The 20061-nt window shown below is 43.0% G+C and overlaps 1 protein-coding gene across 2 annotated transcripts in view; it reads right to left on the reverse strand.

The window, feature by feature from the left end:
- SYNE3 (spectrin repeat containing nuclear envelope family member 3) overlaps window positions 1-20061 on the reverse strand; it is a 61034-nt gene that overhangs the window by 11810 nt on the left and 29163 nt on the right. For both annotated transcript variants that reach the window (XM_054024851.1, XM_054024852.1), the window contains 6 exons: window positions 19774-19935; window positions 18811-18974; window positions 12969-13095; window positions 11908-12063; window positions 6680-6829; window positions 4294-4332 (listed from right to left, as the gene is read on the reverse strand). In XM_054024851.1, coding sequence (XP_053880826.1) covers window positions 4294-4332; window positions 6680-6829; window positions 11908-12063; window positions 12969-13095; window positions 18811-18974; window positions 19774-19935 — 798 coding nt within the window. The remainder of the gene's footprint in view (window positions 1-4293; window positions 4333-6679; window positions 6830-11907; window positions 12064-12968; window positions 13096-18810; window positions 18975-19773; window positions 19936-20061) is intronic.

The raw sequence follows: 20061 nt of genomic DNA on the forward strand, positions 1-20061 counted from the left end.
CCAAGAAAATGTTGGGAAGAAAATGTTCATGGTTGGAGCAAAGATAGGCTCCTGCCACAAATCTAAGATCCAGATCTGAACTACTCCAATGACCTGGTATATTTGGCTTTGAAGTTTTGGTTCAAGGGGAAAGATTTCTCTTATTTAGGGGGAAAGATTTTCTCAGTGTTCATAAAACACGCATTAAACTGGGAAAAATGTGTCACCTTAATGCACTTTTTAAAAAGCAGATTCCATTTTACCAAGGATGTTATTTTACAGCAAACTTTAAATGACCATACACCTGCCATGAGTCTGACCGCCAAAACCATAAAACCTATGATGCATTTTTAACAGGACTATATATATATATATTGTGTTACTGTAAACGGATTTTGTTTCCTGTATACTTCTTGTCATATCTTAAGTTCAGTCTGTGTTATTAGTGTTTTCTCCCAGACAAGGAGTGAGTGCTATAGCTTTGTCCACTGTTTCCTGGATGGCTGCATTAATTTGATTGACTCAAGATCTATGGTGACTTCTAAAGAAGATTAAATTACACACTCCCTCTTGCCCATGTGCTGCTTGAGATTACGTCCAGCAATTTCTCAAAGAGAAGCAATTAGGTGACTACAAATTTAATAAACCCTAATTATTTTGTTTGTACAAACAATAAAGCCAAAATTATTTGTGCAACAAGGAACTGTAATTACTTTGGAAAAAAAAAAAAAACAGACAATGCTACCTAGCCTTAGAAACAACCAGCTTTGGATTTCCTATTTATTCTAAAAATGCTCATGGAATATTTTCAGTTGGCTAGGAGCCAACCTTCAAAGGTTACATGTGCTAGGTGCACTACAGACACATATACATACATGTTACCCCATCACGGGCACCTGCCAAAAACTCACAGCAGCTGATACAATTTCCTGCAAATGTTTTTTTTCGGTTGGTCTATAAGATATCACTCTTTATGGGATAATGATCTCTTTGTGTTCATCTCGGGGGAAGGTCTAGCGAGGGGCATGTCCTCAGTAGACAAGAAGAATGAGAGAGGGAGTGAGTAGAAAGAAGCACATTAATATAAACGGAAGAGGCTCTGACATTGACAACATTCAGCCATGCAATGGAATGGAGGCAGAACGACATGGAATGAGAGTGGCAGCATCTGTGCCCCTCTATACCCTGACCCCAAACTATTAAAACATGGAAGATGAAATGAGAATCACCAAGAACAACACATCATAGAAGCAGATCAATTCAGCACCTCATATTCTGCCCCTGCTGCTGCTCCTATAAGGCTTCTATAAAGAGGGATGTCACAAATCATCCAAGCCGAAATTCACCCCCTGAGCAGAGGATCAGCACATGGCCTAGGCACCATTCAAGTCCCCCAAACAGGGCTCTGCTCTTACTGCACACATGCTAGGGGAGTGGATTTTACAAGTTATGAGGTGATGCAGCCCATTCCCACGAGTGGTGCAGTATTTCAGGTACAAGTTAATTAACTCAGGACATTATTAGTCATTCACCTAGAGAATTTTCATTTGCTGCAGTTTTGAAGGATACAACCAACATAAAATGTATATTTAAAAAAATCCTTCACTCAGCTACTGACACCACCATAGATCATTTAACCTGAATTTTAAAAAGCAACTACAAATATTTTAAAACTCTCATTTGCAGCTCCCTATTTATACTTTTTGTCCTTCTCCCAGCTCGGATAGCACTGAGACTGGTCAATGTCACTTTCTAATTCTCGGGAGCTAGACCACATGCTGTTATGTCAAGGGATGTTTAACTCATAGATGTATTTCTGGTCATAACGGACTCAATTCTGCTTTCAGTGGCAGCAACATGAATCCGGGATAACTCCATTGAGGTCCATGGACCGTCACTGGTGTAAGGGGGTGTAAATGACAGCAGCATCTGGATCATTAGCATTTCTAAATCACCTGGTACCTAAAAACGCCTGATAATGTTCTTTTAGGTGCAAAGGGAACTACTGTATTCTCGTCCACAGCGCGTTCTGGTTCTTTTTCTGAATTTCTTTGTCTCTCTCCCTTTGCACTGGGTAGTCGTTCAGAAGTCAGGGAAGGGCTTCAGTGCTTCTCGGCAGGGATGATTTGCCTAGTGTGGGCCTAACTGATACTAACCTGCCAATATTTCATGCAGGTATCATCGGACATTACCAGTGCACATACTAGTACTTCACCAGGATATGAACTGGGTAGGGCTTTACCGCATCTTTTGTACACCTGGGGAATAGCCTTGCTGCACTGGGAAGCCTTGGCATGGGGAGGATTTAGGGAGGACAAGATCCGCATGTGCATAACAAGGAGACTTAATGCCAGGTGTGAGTGTTTAGCATCCCTTAACAGGAATGGGATGTGGTTCTCAGAGGGAGAGATCAAGAGTTATTTGTGTGGTGATATAATCACAAAACTCATTATTCATTCATTTAACTTTGCATTATCTAAATAAAGTCTCAATCTGTACCATCTAATAACAAGGCAGATGAGATGATGTAAAGTGGGAACCAACTTTATTTATGAACCAAGCAAATGCTGGCAGAGATAAAAGGCTTGATTCAATCCCATTAAGGGCAATGGAAAGACTCAAGATCGGGCCCCAAAAGAAGAACTGCGCCTTAACTTTAATCAAAAGCTGGTGTTTTCTTCTTTTCTTTCAAGCCTATCCCTTTTTGTCTACTGTCTCTGCTCTTTGTTGTTTCAGCCTTTTATGTGAGTCCCAAGAGAAATTCCTTCACAGAATGCTGCACAGAATCAGGGCTTAGTCTAATAGCTTTAGGCAAATTACCTTATTTTACCTACAATTTTTCACTTGAAGGGACATGGACTGGATGAGCTAAATTAAAATTCCAAAATGTGAATTAGGAACCTGTGACACACTGTACCCCACAGTAGCACCCAGTAATCCCCATATTCATCATTCATATATGGGTGTGTTGTATGGGTGTTCATACAAAGTGTGCCATGTGAGATATCTGCCGAGACCCATTGTTCTGTCAAAATATGTATATCGTTAGTGTGTATGAAATTATGAGATTCTGTTATATGGTTGTTATTGAAATATGTCGTGAGTTTGGGAGTCGCCCACTGATAGTTCTCCAGTAACAACAAAAGAGCTGACCAACACCCAGGCCAGCCTTAAACAACCATTAATCAGTAGGGGACATATAAACAAGGGATTTACAATTCTGTAAGAGAGTTGTGCAAGCACCACACAATGTGATTCAGTTACACAAGACCACACTAGGGGGACTGCTCAATTCTGGGACTCGCAAAGACCACCAGGCTAGTGTTGACTTCCAATGAGATTTAGGCTCCTAAGGGCTAAATCTACAAAGGAGACTTAGGCTCAGCATTGCAGTGCATAATGTTTAGGCATCCTGCTGCCTAATGGAATCCACGGCACCGAGTTAGGTGCCCAGACTCCCCATATAATGCACAGGGACAGATAGGCACTTAAGAACAGGATTCATAAAAGCCAGCACACTGAGGGGAGAGCTACCTAACACAGCCAATAGGGAATGCTGAGGAGAGGACGTAAGCTCCTAAATTATTAGGTACTTTCAAAAATGTTCACCCTCATCTACACAGGAGATGGACAGACATCCAGTTCCTACGCTTCTGTGATGGTAGGATAGTCCAAGGGCAATACTCTGAGAGTAGAAGGAATTTAATTCCCTTAAAAAGGAAGCGGCTTCTCCTTTTTAAACTTGGGGTATGTCTACACCAGTGTTTCTTAAAACTCTTTACCACTGTGGGCCGCATAAGTCTTTCTCCTCTATGTGTTATGTGGGACATATCCACACAATATATGTACTACCTGTATGGCCCTGAGGATGTCATGTGGGCCGCAGCTGTGTGCTAATTGGGCCGCAAGCGGCCCGCGGGTTAAAAACCACTGGTCTAAACTATAGCTGCTACAGCCTCTCAGCTACAGCATTGCATCTGTGTCGCTTACAACCGAAGTGTAGCCTATACCAATTGAATGGATTTTTCTGCTGAAGTAGTTAACCCAACTCTCCAAGAGGCAGTTGGTAGGTAGGTCAACACAAGAATTCTTCCACCGACCTAGCCCTGAACAACGTAGCTAGGTTGAACTAATTTTTAAATGTACACCAGGCCTTGTGGACGAGCAGTTTCCTTATTAAGGTGCTTCACATAGACACTTATCCTAATGCAACCAACTCTTTTCAAGAACCTTAAAAAAATCTCATTTAAAAGTAATTACCTGTGAAACTTCTAATCTAACATTTCTGAGTTTAATTATTGGAAAATATTGTACCTTTCTGAATCCATCGGGTTCTTCCAAAGATCTAGGAGTCTGTTAAAAAAAAATAATGAAAAAAATAAACACAAACACAAAATACCATGAACCTGAGATCCCAGTGGAACCTATAACGGAATATTCATTTCACAGGGGGAACGTTTCTTTCAAATTTCTGGTCATCTGGATAGGCTGAAACAGCAGGTGACTGGTGTTTAATGAGCTTTTAAATGCACATCAGGAATAAAGCCCAAATGGATTTTGTTTCCTAACAATGTAAGTCAGATGCAGTGTTACCTAAGAAATAGCTTTGATTTTACTGACACCTATTGACTAAATGTATTCTTACACAAGGTACTTGGGCAAAAAATGTACCACACAATAACTCTGATTTTACAATATTTCTGATTAACAGAGACTGCTCTTCACCTCCACTGCAAATCAAAGGATTTGTGTTCTAAATAAATACTTTCAATTTGAAACTCATTGACAGCTTCTTTGAAGACTAGCGGAGAAGGACAAAAATTACAGATTTTCTCCCACACCTTACAGCCAAGATGCGCATTCGAAGAAGTGGGTTTTAGCCCACGAAAGCTTATACTCAAATAAATTTGTTAGTCCCTAAGGTGCCACAAGTACTCCTCGTTCTTTTTGCTGATACAGACTAACACGGCTACCACTCTGAAATCTAAATATTGAGTCATTTTAGGTGGATCTTTTTTCAGGTGCCCAAGTTACAATACTTTAAAGAGGATTTATTGCCGAAAGTGCCAGGTACTCACAATCTGAAACCAGGCCTCAAAGTTTGGCACCCAGAATCACTAGTCACTTCGGAAAATCAGGACTTAACTATGCAAATTTATGCTAAAACTAACTGCAAATATCTTTATCATTATTTGCAATAAACCACTACCCCGATATAACGCAACCCGATAGAACACAAATTCGGCTATAACGCGGTAAAGCAGCGCTCCAGGGGGGCGGGGCTGCGCGCTCCAGCAGATCAAAGCAAGTTCGATATAATGCGGTTTCACCTATAATGCGGTAAGATTTTTTGGCTCCCGAGGACAGCGTTATATCGGGGTAGAGGTGTATTTGTTACTGGATAAACTCCACCTTCTTTACAGTGCTTTCATATACAACTCTCTGATATAAAGCTTTATGTTTACCCAGACCTATACTTTGGTCCTCACATTAAAATCCATTACAATTGTCTATGACATCAGCTCTTTATACTATTCCAAATGCTTAGCCCATGAAGCGAATGTTATAAAGAATCTGGCTCCTTCTGTAGTTTCTTTCTGAAACAATCTGCTCTGTTCTTGACTATACTGATCACAGTGGCTCACAGAGCACCACAGAACAAAAGACAATTATACAAATAGAGTTCTGTGGACATATAACCTTGTTACAGTAATTGTGCAAAAGAACATTCTGTGGGGGAGAGAAGGAAGCCCCTGATTGAGAGTTCATCATTACATGTCTTAGAGAAAGTTATATATTACACACACCAACTATGAGTTGGGGATTGGGCCTGCTTTGAGTAGGGGGTTAGACTAAATGACCTCCTGAGGTCCCTTCCAACCTGGTATTCTATGATACATGGTGTGAGGACCCAGGGACTAGAACCCAGGTCTGTAGAATGTAGGAGAGTTGATATTCCCACAGTACCACTAGGAGGCCATATAGAGGCATAGCCAGGGAGCACTGTGGAGAGTAGGTGCCGCAGGAAATACAACCCAAGAGACTCAGACTGACAATACCCTGCAGCCCTCTGTTTGGCCAAGTGTTCCTACTTAATCCCAGTGGTTGCCCCAGGAAGTTGTCTGGGCAACTACACAGATTTCAGTCTGCTGCAATGCCAGACTTCGCCTTTACTCCTGATCTCTGACTCCAGCTGACTTCAACCCTGATTCTTGCCTCTCAGTTCTAACCTGGTTCTGCCTCTGATCTCCAGTCTCTGATCCTGGCACTTGTTTATGAGACCTAGCCTTGCGATTCCTCCAACTCCAGCCCAGCAACTCCTGTCCCTGGTGGACAGACCTCAGCCCCACTGAGACCACTAGGCAAGACCATCTACGCCTCAGTCCCTTACATGATATCATGTTAGATGATATCACAATTGGGCCAAATCTGAAGTCTTTACTCAAGCAAAAGTAACAAGCATTGCTTGTGTGGAGATAAAGAGGCCACAGGATTTCTAACTGAATATTGAAAGTGTGTGTATATATAAATACATTCAATTGACTTCAATGGGATTACCTATATGCTTAAAGTTAAGCATATGTTTATGTCCTTGCTGGATTGGGACCATATTTGTCAAAAAGCAGTGGTTACTTAAAAGAATCATGGAAAAGTACTACAGTGTCTTTAATACTAACAACTCTGACACCTGTTCACCTACCAATGAGCTGGTGGAGTCTTTGAGTTTAGATTTGTAGAGCATCCATTGATAACGCAGGTCCTCCACATCTTCAGAGGTCCCAACAACTGTCTGAAGACTACGGAGATCTTCGAAAAGACGTTGCCCCTCAGGAACACGAGACTGCAGCTCCTTCAGGGAAAGACAAGCTCATCAGCAACATGGCATTTAAAGGAATCACTGCATTGCCAACACAAGAGATTTCGTCATTTTAAAGGACATTAGCATTGCATCCAGTTGGTGGGAACTCTGCATTTACGTTTATGCATTTATTTTTATTTTGCTATCACATATTCATCTAGATGGTCTACAGCTGCAGAATTTCTCCACATTGAGGATTTTTATTGTTAGGTTTGCTCTAATAGTTGTAATTGTTGGTGGATTTTATTGCATTGGTTATAAGTATTAAAATGCTGAGGATAAAGAATAAAAGACAGATTTTAGCCAGAAATGTTAGAATATCTGTGCCAAACAAGGCTGTTTGTGACATGGGAAAATGTCTTACGCTAATGCTGTAGTGTGACTCTGCACTTTCCATTGCAGCATGGCTGCTCTTACAGATCTCCCCTAAAAGAATGGAACATTTGTGGAAAACTCCAATGCTTCCCAGGACACCCACTCGCCTGTGAGTTTTATAGAAGGGAGATGTGATAAGGCCCTGGATGCTGATTTTAGCTTTTAAATAATTTGGAAAGGCTCCTGGCCATATTTCAGCCCCTGTACTGTGGAGGAGGATGAAAGTCTTGGGAAAGAAGAACATCAAGCTGGAATGGAGGGAAAAGATACCATAGTTGGGACCCTCCTTCCAGATGATATCATGGTATCCTCTTGCACTGAGGATACCCCTACGGGGGAGGGAATCCCAGTTATAAGACACAAACAGATAATAGTAACCAGGGATTCAGCTATTAGAAATATATATATATATATATTATCATAAGCCGGTTTGTTTATAAGCCGACCCCCCCCCCAGAAGTAAAAATGGAATTTTTTTATAACCCGTTCATAAGCCGACCCTATAATTCAGGGGTCAGCAAACTTTGGCTCCCGGGCCATCAGGATAAGCCGCTGGGGGGCCGAGATGGTTTACCTCGAGCGACTGCAGGCACAGAGGTAAATCTAAGTAAACAACGTGTCCCGGCCTTCCAGTGGCTTACCCTGATGGGCTGGGACAGCAACTGGTGGGGAAGTTTTTTTGGGGGGGGAGAAGTGGGGAGTCAGGGGAGTAATCCCTGTGACCATCCCCCACATGACCCCAGCCCTAGCCCAGGACCCCCACACTCTCCCCATCCCATCCCTTCCCATCTTATCTGGGGAGAGCCAGGGGAGGATGTCTGTGGCCTGGCTGGAGCTGCTCCGGCAGGCTGGGCAGCGCGGCCGCAGCCTGCTCCGATGGGCCAGACTGGGCGGCGCGGCCGCAGCATGTTCCAGCGGGCTGGGCGGCACGGCCACAGCATGCTCCGGCGGCGTGGCCACAGCCTGCTCTGGGGGGCGGGGCCGAGCGGCAGGGCTGCAGCTGCTTTGGAGGCTGGGGGGAGAGCAGCGTGGCCAGAAGCGGAGAGACTCTGGCCCCGCCTCTTCCCTTCTGTCTCTGCTGGCTGTGCTGCCTCTCCTTGCTCCCTCTGTTGGGGGGAGGGACTGTGTCCCCCCTCTCCCTCTCTATACCCGTTCATAAGCCGACCCCCTTCTCTGGTGCTTCCCTTTTTTACTAAAAAAAATTCAGCTTATGAACGAGTATATACGGTAGTTGGTTTGTGATGACCAGGAGAGCCACATGGTGAATTGCCTGGAAGGTACAAAGCTTGTGAACCTCTCGAGACATCTAGATAGACATAAGTTCAGTGCTGGGGAGGAGTGGTGGTTGTGGTATATGTAGGTACCAGTGACATAGGGAAACGTAATAGAGAGGTCCTCGAGGCCAAATTTAGGCTGCTAGGTAAGAAATTAAAGTCCAGGACCTCCATGTAGCATTCTCTGAAATGCTTCCAGTTCCACAGGCAAAACTGCACAGTCTCAATGTATGGATGAGATGATGATGTTGGGAGAAGCAATTTAGGAACTGGGGAATCTTTTGGAAAAGGAGGAGCCTATACAGGAAGGACGGGCTCCACCTAAACCAAAACGGAACTAGATTGTTGGCATGTAAAATTAAAAAGGTCATAGAGAAGTTTTTAAACTAAGAGATAGTGGACAGCTGACAGCTGTGGAGGAGCACACAGTTCAGACAGAGGATAGGTAATACATTCCTTAGCAGAGGATTGATTAAAGAGCATACCTCTATATCCTAGTAAAGAGGAGAGGATAGAAAGTGATAAAGTAGAGGTAGGAACTGAAGAGAAACAGTCAAATGAAAAAGAGTCCCATTCAGTTGCATCACATGAAGGCAGACAACTAAATATTGACAAATTTTATAAGTGCTTGTATACAAATGCTATAAGTCTAAATACTAAAATGGGAGAACTTGAGTGACTGGCATTAAATGAAGATACTGATATAAAAGACATCACAGAAACTTGGTAGAACAATGATAATCAATGGGACATGGTAATACTAGGGTACAAAATATATAGGAATGACAGAATAGGTAGTACTGGTGGGAGAGTGACATTATATGTGAAAGAAAGCATAAGAGACAAATATAGTACAAATCTTAAATGAATCAAACTGTATCTTAGAATATGGTACCTTAGAAAGTCCAAACTTGAATAACAAGAGTATAGCAGTAGGAATATACTGCTGACTAACTGACCAGGATGGTGGTGACTGTGAAATGCTCAGGGAGATTAGACAGGATTCACAGATAAAATTTCTAGGCACCATTAATGACTGCTTCTTGTAGCAGCTAGTCCTGGAACCCACAAGGGGAGAGGCAATTCTTGATTTAGTCCTAAGTGGTGCACAGGATCTGGTCCAAGAGGTGCATATAGCTGAACCACTCAGTAAAATCAACAATAATGTACTTAAGCTTAACATCCTTGTGGAGGGAAAAATACCAAAGAAACCTATCACCGTAGCATTTAACTTCAAAAAGGGGAACTACACAAAAACGAGGAAGCTAGTTAAATGGAAATTAAAAGGAACATTCACAAGAGTGAAATGCCTGCAAGCTGCATGAAAACTATTTTAAAACACCATAATAGAGACTCAAACTACATGTAAACCCCAAATAAAAAAAACAGTAAGAGGACCAAACAAATGCCACCATTGCTAAACAGCAGACTAAAAGAGGGTGAGAGGCAAAAGGGCATCCTTTAAAAATTGGAGGCAAATACAAAGGACAATAAAGAGCATAAGCAAGTCAAGTGTAAAAATACAATTAAGCAGGCCAAAGAAGAATTTGAAGAGCAACCCGCAAAAGACACAGAAACTAACAAAACATTTTTTCAAGTACATCAGGAGCAGGAAGCATGTCAATGGATGATCGAGGTGCTAAAGAAGCAACCAAGAAAGACAAGGTCATCACCCAGAAGCTAAATTAATGATTTGAATCGGTAGTTTGATGAAATTAAACAGTAATATGTCATCACGACCCGATGATATTCACCCAAAAGTTCTGAAGGAACTCAAATATGAAACTGCAGAACTACTATCTGGAATATAGAACTTTTCGCTGAAATCAGCCTCTGTATCAGACAACTGGCAGGGAACTATTTTTAAAAAAAGCTCCAGAGTTGATCCTGGCAATCGCAGGCTGCTAAACCCAATTTCAGTATACCAAGCAAACTAGTTGAAACTACAGAAAAGAACAAAATGACCCGACACATACATGGACACAATACGTTAGGGAAGAGTCAACACAGCTTTTGTAAAGGGAAATCATGCCTCATCAATCTATTAGACTTCTTTGAGGGGGTCAAACATGTGAACAAAGGTGATCCAGTGGATACAGTGTACTTGGACGTTGAGAAAGCCTTTGACAAGGTCCCTCACAAAAGGGTCTTAAGCAAAGCAATGAGTGGAGAGGACCTTCCCTCTTATCCCGTAAGTATCAGTAACTGGTTAAAAGACAGAAAATAAATGTCAGTTTTGAAATGGAATGCAGTAAACAGTGAGGTCCCTCAAGGATCTGTGCACAGTACAACATATTCATAAATGATCTGTAAACAGGGGTGCTGAGAGCCATTGAACCAAACTGTAAACCCTGTATATAATGGAAGCCACTTCAAGTCAGGGAGTGCTGCAGCACCTGTGTCTGTAAAAGTGTCAGTGTGGTGGCAAAATCTGCAGATACTAAATTACTGAAGACAGTTAAGTTCATAGCTGACTGTGAAGAGTTACAAAGGGATCTCACTAGACTGGGCAACAAAATAGAAAGATGAAATTCAATGCTGACAAGTACAATGTAATGCACATTGGAAAAGATAATCCCAACTATACATATAAAATGATGGGGTCTAAATTAGTTGCTACCACTCAAGAGAGAGATCTTGGAGTCACTGTAGATAGTTCTCTGAAAACATCCACTCAATGTATAAATGCCATTGTATAAATTCATGGTATGACCACCCCTTGAATACTGCATGCGGTTCGGTTGTCCCATCTCAGAAAAGATATTAGAATTGGAACAAAATACAGAGAAGGGCAACAAAAGTGATTAGGGGTATGGAACAAATTCCATATGAGGAGAGTTAAAAAGACTGGGACTGCTCAGCTTAGAAAAGAGATGACTGAGGGAGGACATGATAGAGGTCTATAAAATCACGAATGTGTGGTGAAAGTGAATAGGGAAGTGTTATCTACCCCTTGATATAACACAAGAACTAGGGGTCACCCAATGAAATTAATAGGCAGCAGGTTTAAAACAAACATAAGAAAGTAGTTCTTCACACAACACACAGTGAACCTGTGGAACTTGCTGCCTGGGGATGTTGTGAATGTCAAATGTATAATTGGATTCAAAAAAGAATTAGATAAGTTCTTGGAGGATAGGTCCATTCATGCCCATTAGCTAAGATACTTGGGGATGCAACCCCATGCTGCATGTGTCCCTAAACCTCTGACTGCCAGAAGTTGGTACTGGACGACAGGGGATAGATCACTTGATAATTGCCCTGTTCTGTTCATTCCCTCTGAACAATCTGGAACTGGCCCCTATGAGAAGACAAGATACTGGGCTAGATAGACCATTGGTATGACCCAGGATGGCCATTCTTATGTTCATCTTGCAACATAATTCCCTACACTCAGAAAATTAGTGTTTGAAAACCAACCTTTAGCTTGCTGTGTATTGCTTTAACTTCTTCACAACTGGAGGGTTTCATGATAAGAATCTTGCTCAGTTTGTCATTTTCTACATGTAACCACTGTTCAAAGTCCTTCATGAGTTTAAGGAGGTGACTGTTCTCTTCCTCTTTGCTCACCTTCACCTGAGTCACAGAACAAAACCCAAACAGAAATTTATAAAAAAGGAAACATACATTATTATTACTGCCTTCAGACACCAACAGCCAATCATGTTCCTGCTGAATTCCCATTGACTCCAGTGGGGCATCACCAGGGTCCAGGTCTGGTCTCTCCTGTCTCATCTCAACTGAGGCCAATTCTACAAAGTGCTGAGTGCCTCATGAGAGGTGCTGAGCACCCTCACCTTCCACTGAAGTCTCAAGTCCCACAGGCTCTCAATATAAGGAAGAACTTTATGTCTGGATTTCCCATGTAGACAAAATCCCCTATGATTTTCATAGGAGTTATGCATGTAGAAGGACAAAATAATTGGAAATGGAGCAGGAGGCACCATCCATCTGTGATTTAAGTTATAATTAACTGGTCACAGGAAGGAGATGGAGGGCCAGGTCCTCAGCTGGTGTAAACCATCTGCACTGGAGCTATGCTGATTTATACCATCTGAGAATCTGGCACTGAGTTTGCTCCACTAAAATTTGACAGTGGAATGAGGAATTTAGCAAAACACAGACGGTTCCAGGTGTTTTTTTCCCTAACTCCCTGCCTGGCATAATGGTACTATTTACAAGGGTCTCTACTATAACACATACCGTTTCATATCCAAAACAGTACATGTGAGTCTGACTGAGTGACTTCCAATGATTTGTATGGGAGTCATGAAGCTATGCTCCTACATCAGCCTTTGCAAATTGAAGATGTCGGATGTGCTTTCTAATGACCCAGTAAGGCTCAGAGCCTTGATCCCCACATTTCAGATGTTTGCTGGACTTTGCAAATTGGAGAGTTTTACATACGGTACCAGACAGAACCAAGGGAAATGGTCTTTGTAAAGTTATTAAGGAACGCTGATACAGATTATTTCTCTCACCTGGGCGTGCTTGAGAGTTACCACTGAAGAGCCAAAGGCAAACCCAGTCGTCAGTGGATTACCCACAATGGTTATATTCTTCCCCGTATCAACCACTGTTGTATTTGGCTGCATGCTGCTGAGGAGGCTTGAAAATACAAAATCAGAGAAGTCAATGCAGTGATGCTGACAACTGATACATTCATGGAATGGGGCGAAGGGGTGGGGAACCAAACCAACATACCTATGCTTAAAAATATTATTATTATTTCCTTACTATTAATAAAGTAAGAACAAGTAACAAATCAGCAGTGTTACAAAGTATTCGTAGTAGTCAGGGCTAGAGCTGACTTGTAGCTCTTTAAGGAAAGTTATCAGAACAACACTCTTCTCTGCACAAGCAACACCACTGATAGGCTGAAGTATTAAAGCCTGTCTGTTGATTTCCTTGACATTCTCCCTCCTTGCACCATCTTGAGCCCCCTGTCTCTACAGTGCTTCAAGCCCCTGGAAAGCAAATGAAAAAGCACGGGATTCAAACTTGGATGCCCCCTCACTCTACTGGGGTCATGTCTGGCTGATTAGGGTACCAAGAGGCTTTTCTGGTAGCAAGTAATCACTGGAGCATCACCAGTAACCCTAATCATATAAATGTAGCTCCACACTGTACAAGTTGGTGCAGGTTATTTTTGTGTGAATATGGGCACATGCGCATGCACGGCACTTTGTTAGAAGTAAAGCAAGGACCAGCAAATCTGAATAGCGATAGGTACTATAGTGAACGCTGCTATAAATACAATGAGAATAGATAGGTAAGAAAGAAGATTAGCTCTGCTTAGCATGTTGCAAAACATTAAGAGCCAACTCCAGAAGTGGCTCCTTGGAAAAGTACAGTTGATGTACTTTCAGAAGAGAAGGATGGTCTTGTGGTTAAGGCACAACAGCAGGCGTCAGCTGATCTGGGTTCTATTCCTGTCTACCACAGACTTCCTGCATGACTATGGGCTAGTCCCTGAAAGGGATACTGTCAACTTGAAATCTAGGCCCTTTTAAAAAGGGAAGTTAAAGGTAGTTTCAGGTTCTATGCCTGAGCCTGAATGTCCCTGCCAGCTTTTGTGGGTTTTACAATCACATTTTCATATTTAAAAAATATGTTCTCTCCATTATTGTAGTGTGGAAACACTACACATGGGAACCAGTGAAATTAACAACAAAGTACTGTCAAAATATATATAGTAAACAACATGAGAAACCTTTTCCTCTATTGTCTGAGTTACAGTTAACACCTAAAATGACTATCAGTACAATATTTTTGGAAAAGAGGGTGATTTTTTTTTAATGTTGCTAGCATCCCTTTAGCCCTTCCATTCCTCATTTCCCCCTACCACACAGAGATGGGCCTGAACTGGATCCAAACTTTCTCAGTTTGGAAGCGCTTGGCTCTTGGGGTTTGGTTCAGGCCCATCTATAATTTTAGGCTCTGCCTCTTTAAGTATCCTTTCCTCTAAGGATCCATATCAGGAGTGTTTCTTGGTGCACAACTGTGTTTTGACAATCTAAAATATTCTAAACAGTTAATATCAAGGTCTGCTGGTATTGCCTATAGATTTAATATAGTGCTGTATTTATGTACATCCAGAAAGCTCACATAATTAACATAGCTAGAATACATAATTTGTGCCCACTGATGCTGTCATTTTATTTTCAAGGGCTCCAGTTAGCAAAGTGCAGATAATGAAATGCCACCAGGAGATCAACTTTTGGCTCCCAAACATATCCTTCATTCCCAAACCTCAGGGACTGGGAGCATGGTGCAGGCAGAGTGCTCTAACTAAGTTGCTTATATGGCTCCCATCAGGGGAATACCTGACTGACTCACCAGCTATGATGAATTTAGCCTCACAGCATCCTTGTGAATTATCCCCATTTTACAGTTGGGGAATGAGGCACAGAAATGCTGAGGCTATGTCTACACTAGAAACTTCAAAGCGCTGCTGCAGGAGCGCTCCCGCAGCAGTGCTTTGAAATGTGAGTGTGGTCATGCGTGAGCGCTGAGAGAGAGCTCTCCCAACGCTCCTGGTAATCCACCTCCACAAAGGGAATAGCTCCAGGCGCTAGGAGCGCATCTCCCAGCACTCGGGGCCTGTCCACACTAGCGCTTTAAAGCACTCAAACTTGCTGTGCTCAGGGGGTGATTTTTCACCCCCCTGAGCCAGCAAGTTAGAGCGCTATCAAATGTAAGTGCAGGCAAGGTCTAAGGCCATGTCTACACTACAGCTGCTACAGCAGCATAGCTCTGGCCTTCTCTCTCACAATACACGGCGAAAGAATTCCCAGCGTGACCATGGGACATGTCCTACGAAGTCTCAGTGCCACACAAGTGAGTGCAGTGCAGACACAAAAACTCAAGTGTTATTTTGCAGTGCAGCTGCTCTCACTTGAGCTAGGCGAACATGAGAGAAATAACTCAAGTGCAAACCGCTAGTTACCTCTGCAGTGAAGACATACCAATAACAGAACAGCTCATTTTAAAAGAAGCGGAGGTGGAGGGGAGGAAGAGGCTAAAGCAGCCAACAGAAGAACAGACAACAGCCTGAAAAATAATGAATGAAAGAAATGCCTCAGAACATCAAGGGTGGCTTGCACTGAGCTCCCTAGTGAGTCAGTAGTAGCTAGAGATTTTAGCAAGCCTTACTCTGGAGCAGTAGCAGGCAGGACTTGAAGATAATTAGTTTATTATTAGAGGCTTCAGAGTAAGCCAAAAGGGTTGATGAGTCTGGGAAGATGATCCAGCCTATGAGAGAAGAAATGTGCTTTAAAACAGGGGAATACAATGGACCGAGGGATGGGATTGCACTGCAGAAGAGGCATAGCAGATACAGGAGGAGAGCGTAGTGCCAGGAAAGCTAGCCATTGTTATTCGTGGGTTATTTTATTCAATGAGCACCCAGCCCGAGAGTGCACCAACTGCACTCAAACAGATAACTACACAGCCCATGGCCTGATGGGAGCCCACTCTCAGTGTGGACATAACACAAGTAGTGATGGTCATAAACAAAAATGGAGTAAGGGGAACGGTAGGGAAAAGGTCACAGATACATCTTGGGGGTTTTGCTAAATGTGGATTTCTTAATATAATTTTTATTAGCTTAATTCTCAGAGGTGCCACAGCAGATGTGGGATCTGAATGAGGAAGTGGTGGTGGCCAGGTTAAAGAGTTGCGAGAAGGAGGGAAGGAGAAGCGTGAAAGAAGGCATGAAGGTAGAAAAAGGAGAAGGAAAAAAAAGATAGTAGCACTGGCAGAGCCAAGAGTGTTTGACGGGAAGGGAGAGACAAGCTCGAAGTTCTAGGTCAGGGCTGAGTGAAAGCCAGAGGGAGCTTGTGACATTACACCCCATATTCTTTATGGAAATATGCTTATGGCATAACAGATATATTTTATGCAAGATGGGTCTTGTAAGGTATCATCGGAAAGGTTATGATTTACTGAAAGTGATTATCCAATTTGTATGCATGTATCATTTCTGTATCGAAAGTTAGGAATATTGACTATGTAACAATTACAACTCTGTGTGTATTTGGGAGACACCCACCAGACAAAAGGCCATCAGCCTTGATGGGTCATTACGAAGAAACAATAAGACTTTGAAAATACTAATCTCTCTCCTTCCTGAGAGGCTGACACTACTAGGTCAGTTGGCCTGTCACCTGGTACTAAACACCCTCTTGGACTTCTAGTAATTTTCCACTAAAAGGAGGGGAGGTCAAAACTGGGAAACAAAAGATTCCCACCGTATGTAAATTTTATTTAAGGCTGGAGAGTAAGGAAAACAAGACTCTTCTCCATTGCTTTCCTGCCCAAGAAGAAAGACTGCTGAAAGTACCTGAAGAGACAAAGGAATTAGGCAGTGGGAAAGGCCAGGGCTGAGTCCAGACTAAGACAGGAGTCTAGTCTGTAAAGAGAAATAACTGGAACTCTAAGCTACAGAAACTCTGCAACTTGCCTAAAACAACATTTAGGGTGAGAAATTATTTCTTGAAACCAGTCTCTCTAAGATCTTAAGCTTAGTATGCATGTTTTGTTTTATTTGCTTAGTAATCTGCCTTGTTCTGTTTGCTATCCCTTATAATCACTTAAAATCTGCCTTTTATAGTTAATTAACTTATTTTTGTTTATTATTAAACCCAGTTTGTACAATTTCTAACTGGGCGGGGTGGGGGAGCAGGAGAGAGAAGAAGTTGTGCATATCTTCCTCCACATTGAGGGAGGGGTCGAATTTATGAGCTTACGTTGTATAGATTTCTCTACAGCGCAAGACAATATTATTTTGGGTAGACTTTCCAAAGGGGAGCTGCACTTGAGTGCTAGGCAATTTCCTAGCTGAGTCTTCTGTTTGCGGACTCTGTGTGATTCTATAGCTGGTGCATCCCTACCTATGTGTGTGTGTATGCTGCCAGAGGCCGGAGAGCCTAATTCAGCAAAACAGGAAGAGGGAGCCCAGGTTAGTGGAACAGGCAGGCTCAGTGAAATCCCAGTACATCAGATGGCATCCCAGAAGGGGGGTCCAACCCATCACAAATCTAGTGTGAAGTTAGAAACCATGTGAAAGATCTTTTTATGCTGAGTGGAAAATAAACCAGAAATTGGCATTAATGGATAGAAGCACTTTTGTCTCATTTGGAGAGAGCCATTTGAGGGAGCAAATTCCAAAACGAAAATAATTGAGAGTGCTCAAAAAAAAAAAAAATCATCAGAAGCAGGTGAGCAACCTGTTATTTCTTTGTGTATTTCTCAACAAAATCTAGGTCACCGACAGAAATCTCGAGAGCCGGAGAACTCCTCCCAAGCACGTGGTAATCCAGACAAACCACTTGTAAAAGAACCCAGGAGCTCACCGCAGAGACGGAGAGGGAATGTGTGGTTCTAATTAAGCAGCATTCCTTGACAGGTAACAGCCAAGGCATCTGGTAATGGCAGGGGTAAGAATGTCTTCCAAAGTGACACTTAACTGCCGGCAAGACCTAATTAAAGAGTGAGCTGTGTGTGTGTGTGTGTGTTTGGCTTGGCTTGTTTCTGAACGGCTTTAATTTGAATTGTTTATCCTTGGGAGCCATGCTCTGAAATCTAATGAGGTTTCAACACAAAACTGTGTGAAACTGTCACCCCCATTACAGCTCGTTTGCTGTGGCTGCAAGAGGCACAGCTGAGAGTCTCATTATCTCCTACTAATGCTTGAAGGATACAGGGGAGGTGGAGACTGTGTCAGTTTGGGGTGTCGGATCATGATAATTAACCTAGATACGCTATCACCGTGCCTGGGTGAGCGTCTCAACTCCCCCCACCTAAGTCCTCTTCTCTGCCATCACTAACAATGTCACCCTCAGGTCTCTAAGCCCAGAGGCACTTCTGACTCTGCTCTCTCCCTAGCCCCACATATGCAGGCAATATCCAAGTCTTGCCTCCCCTTCCTCCTCCATAACCTCTCCAAGATCCAGACTTTTCTCTCTGTTCACTTCTGCAACACTCTCATCCAAAGCCTTATTTCCTGACTCAAGTACTGCAAAGCTCCTGTTGGCTCAGACCTAAGGGAGATTTGCCAGGTACAGTGTCTGCTCACAGACCACAATATACTGGCTGAAGTCTGAGAAGAGGTACTGTGCAGGTCATAGACACAGTTGGCCTGAGTCTCCACCTTCTTACACCAGCGTAAATCAGGAGTAACTCCACTGCAGTCAAACGAGAATTAAGCACAGCTCCTAACTTTCAATACTCCTTTAGGCTTAGCGTTTGCAGGGCTGGTTATAGAGCAGCAGAGAGAATCCCCCTTGAAGGGACATGGGAAAGACATATATGAACACTTACCTGATTGTCATTTTTTTGAGTGATCTCAAAGATTCTGTCAGCTGGTTCATTTCAGTATGGACATGGGCTGCCCCCTCTGGGGAAGAACTCTCAATCACCAGCTGGCCATGAGCCCCAACAAGGTGCAACTGGATCTCTTTACTTGGGAATTCAGCTAGCAGCCCCTGAAATTCACAGCACTCACAGTCACTTTCAGGTGTCGCTGCTATTTCTGAAGCTTTACCACAATGCAGGATACCTGTGTCAAATGAAGGGCTATGTTCAGCCCAGGATTAAGCTCGTTTCTCTTGGCACTACACTAGTTACGGGTCCCCAGCAGCAAGATCTGCTAGGGGTTCCTGGAGGAATCCAGCAAAGCCCAAGAAGTGGGTAGCATGGGATTAGGGAAGAGGTGTAGCTAGTACGTCCCTGCTGCAGGGTAACACTGTGGGACTTCTCTGGAGCCCCCAATGGAAATTAAAGCTGCTGCTTCCCGCTCAAGGGCCAATCAGCCCAGGCTGGCACAGGAAGTGTAAATCACCAGTATGAGTGAATTTGACCCCAAAGTATTTCCATGAAGGGAAAATTGAGCAACTGTGGGAACGGGGACATTTTCCCTTTTGCACAAATAAATGCAATGTAGGATAAACCAGTAGAGTAACCTACCATTTAATGCTACATTGCTGTGTGTCTGGAGAAACCATCCTGCCAGGAGGAATTCACTTTCAAGACTGGATTTTCCTTTAATGATGCTGCAAACATTTCAACAGAAGCTTGATGCTTCTTTTTCCCTAACCATCCAGATCATCATGCACTCATCATAGAGCAGTCCAGTTAGGCAGTAGGAATCTTCTGTCCACCAGTTTACATGGCAAATGCAAATGGAGCCCAGGGGAACACACCACTTCCCCTAAACATCTACCTGCTGCTTCGATCACAAAAGCAAATGAATGATGACATCATATGCCAAGATGTGGTCCTCACCTCCAGGTCTGCGACTTTGCTCTCCGTGTTCCTTTCCCCACTGGCATCCTGATAGGATTCCAACTTCTGTTCAGTCATTGTGATCCACCGCTGAAGGTCTGACAGTTTGTTATTGAACGTCCAATGCTCCCGAACGTGCTTCTCAGTCCGCGCCAGGATGATCTAAAAATACCAGGAGTCACCAAAACACATCAGTGATAGAACACAAAGAGACAGCAGGCTTCACAAGAGAGACTATGGCGACGGATGCTATAGAAACACAAAGAGAGGAAATAAAAATACGGATGA

Source organism: Malaclemys terrapin, chromosome 4, assembly GCF_027887155.1.
Source record: "Malaclemys terrapin pileata isolate rMalTer1 chromosome 4, rMalTer1.hap1, whole genome shotgun sequence".
In the NCBI taxonomy this organism is placed as follows: domain Eukaryota; kingdom Metazoa; phylum Chordata; order Testudines; family Emydidae; genus Malaclemys; species Malaclemys terrapin.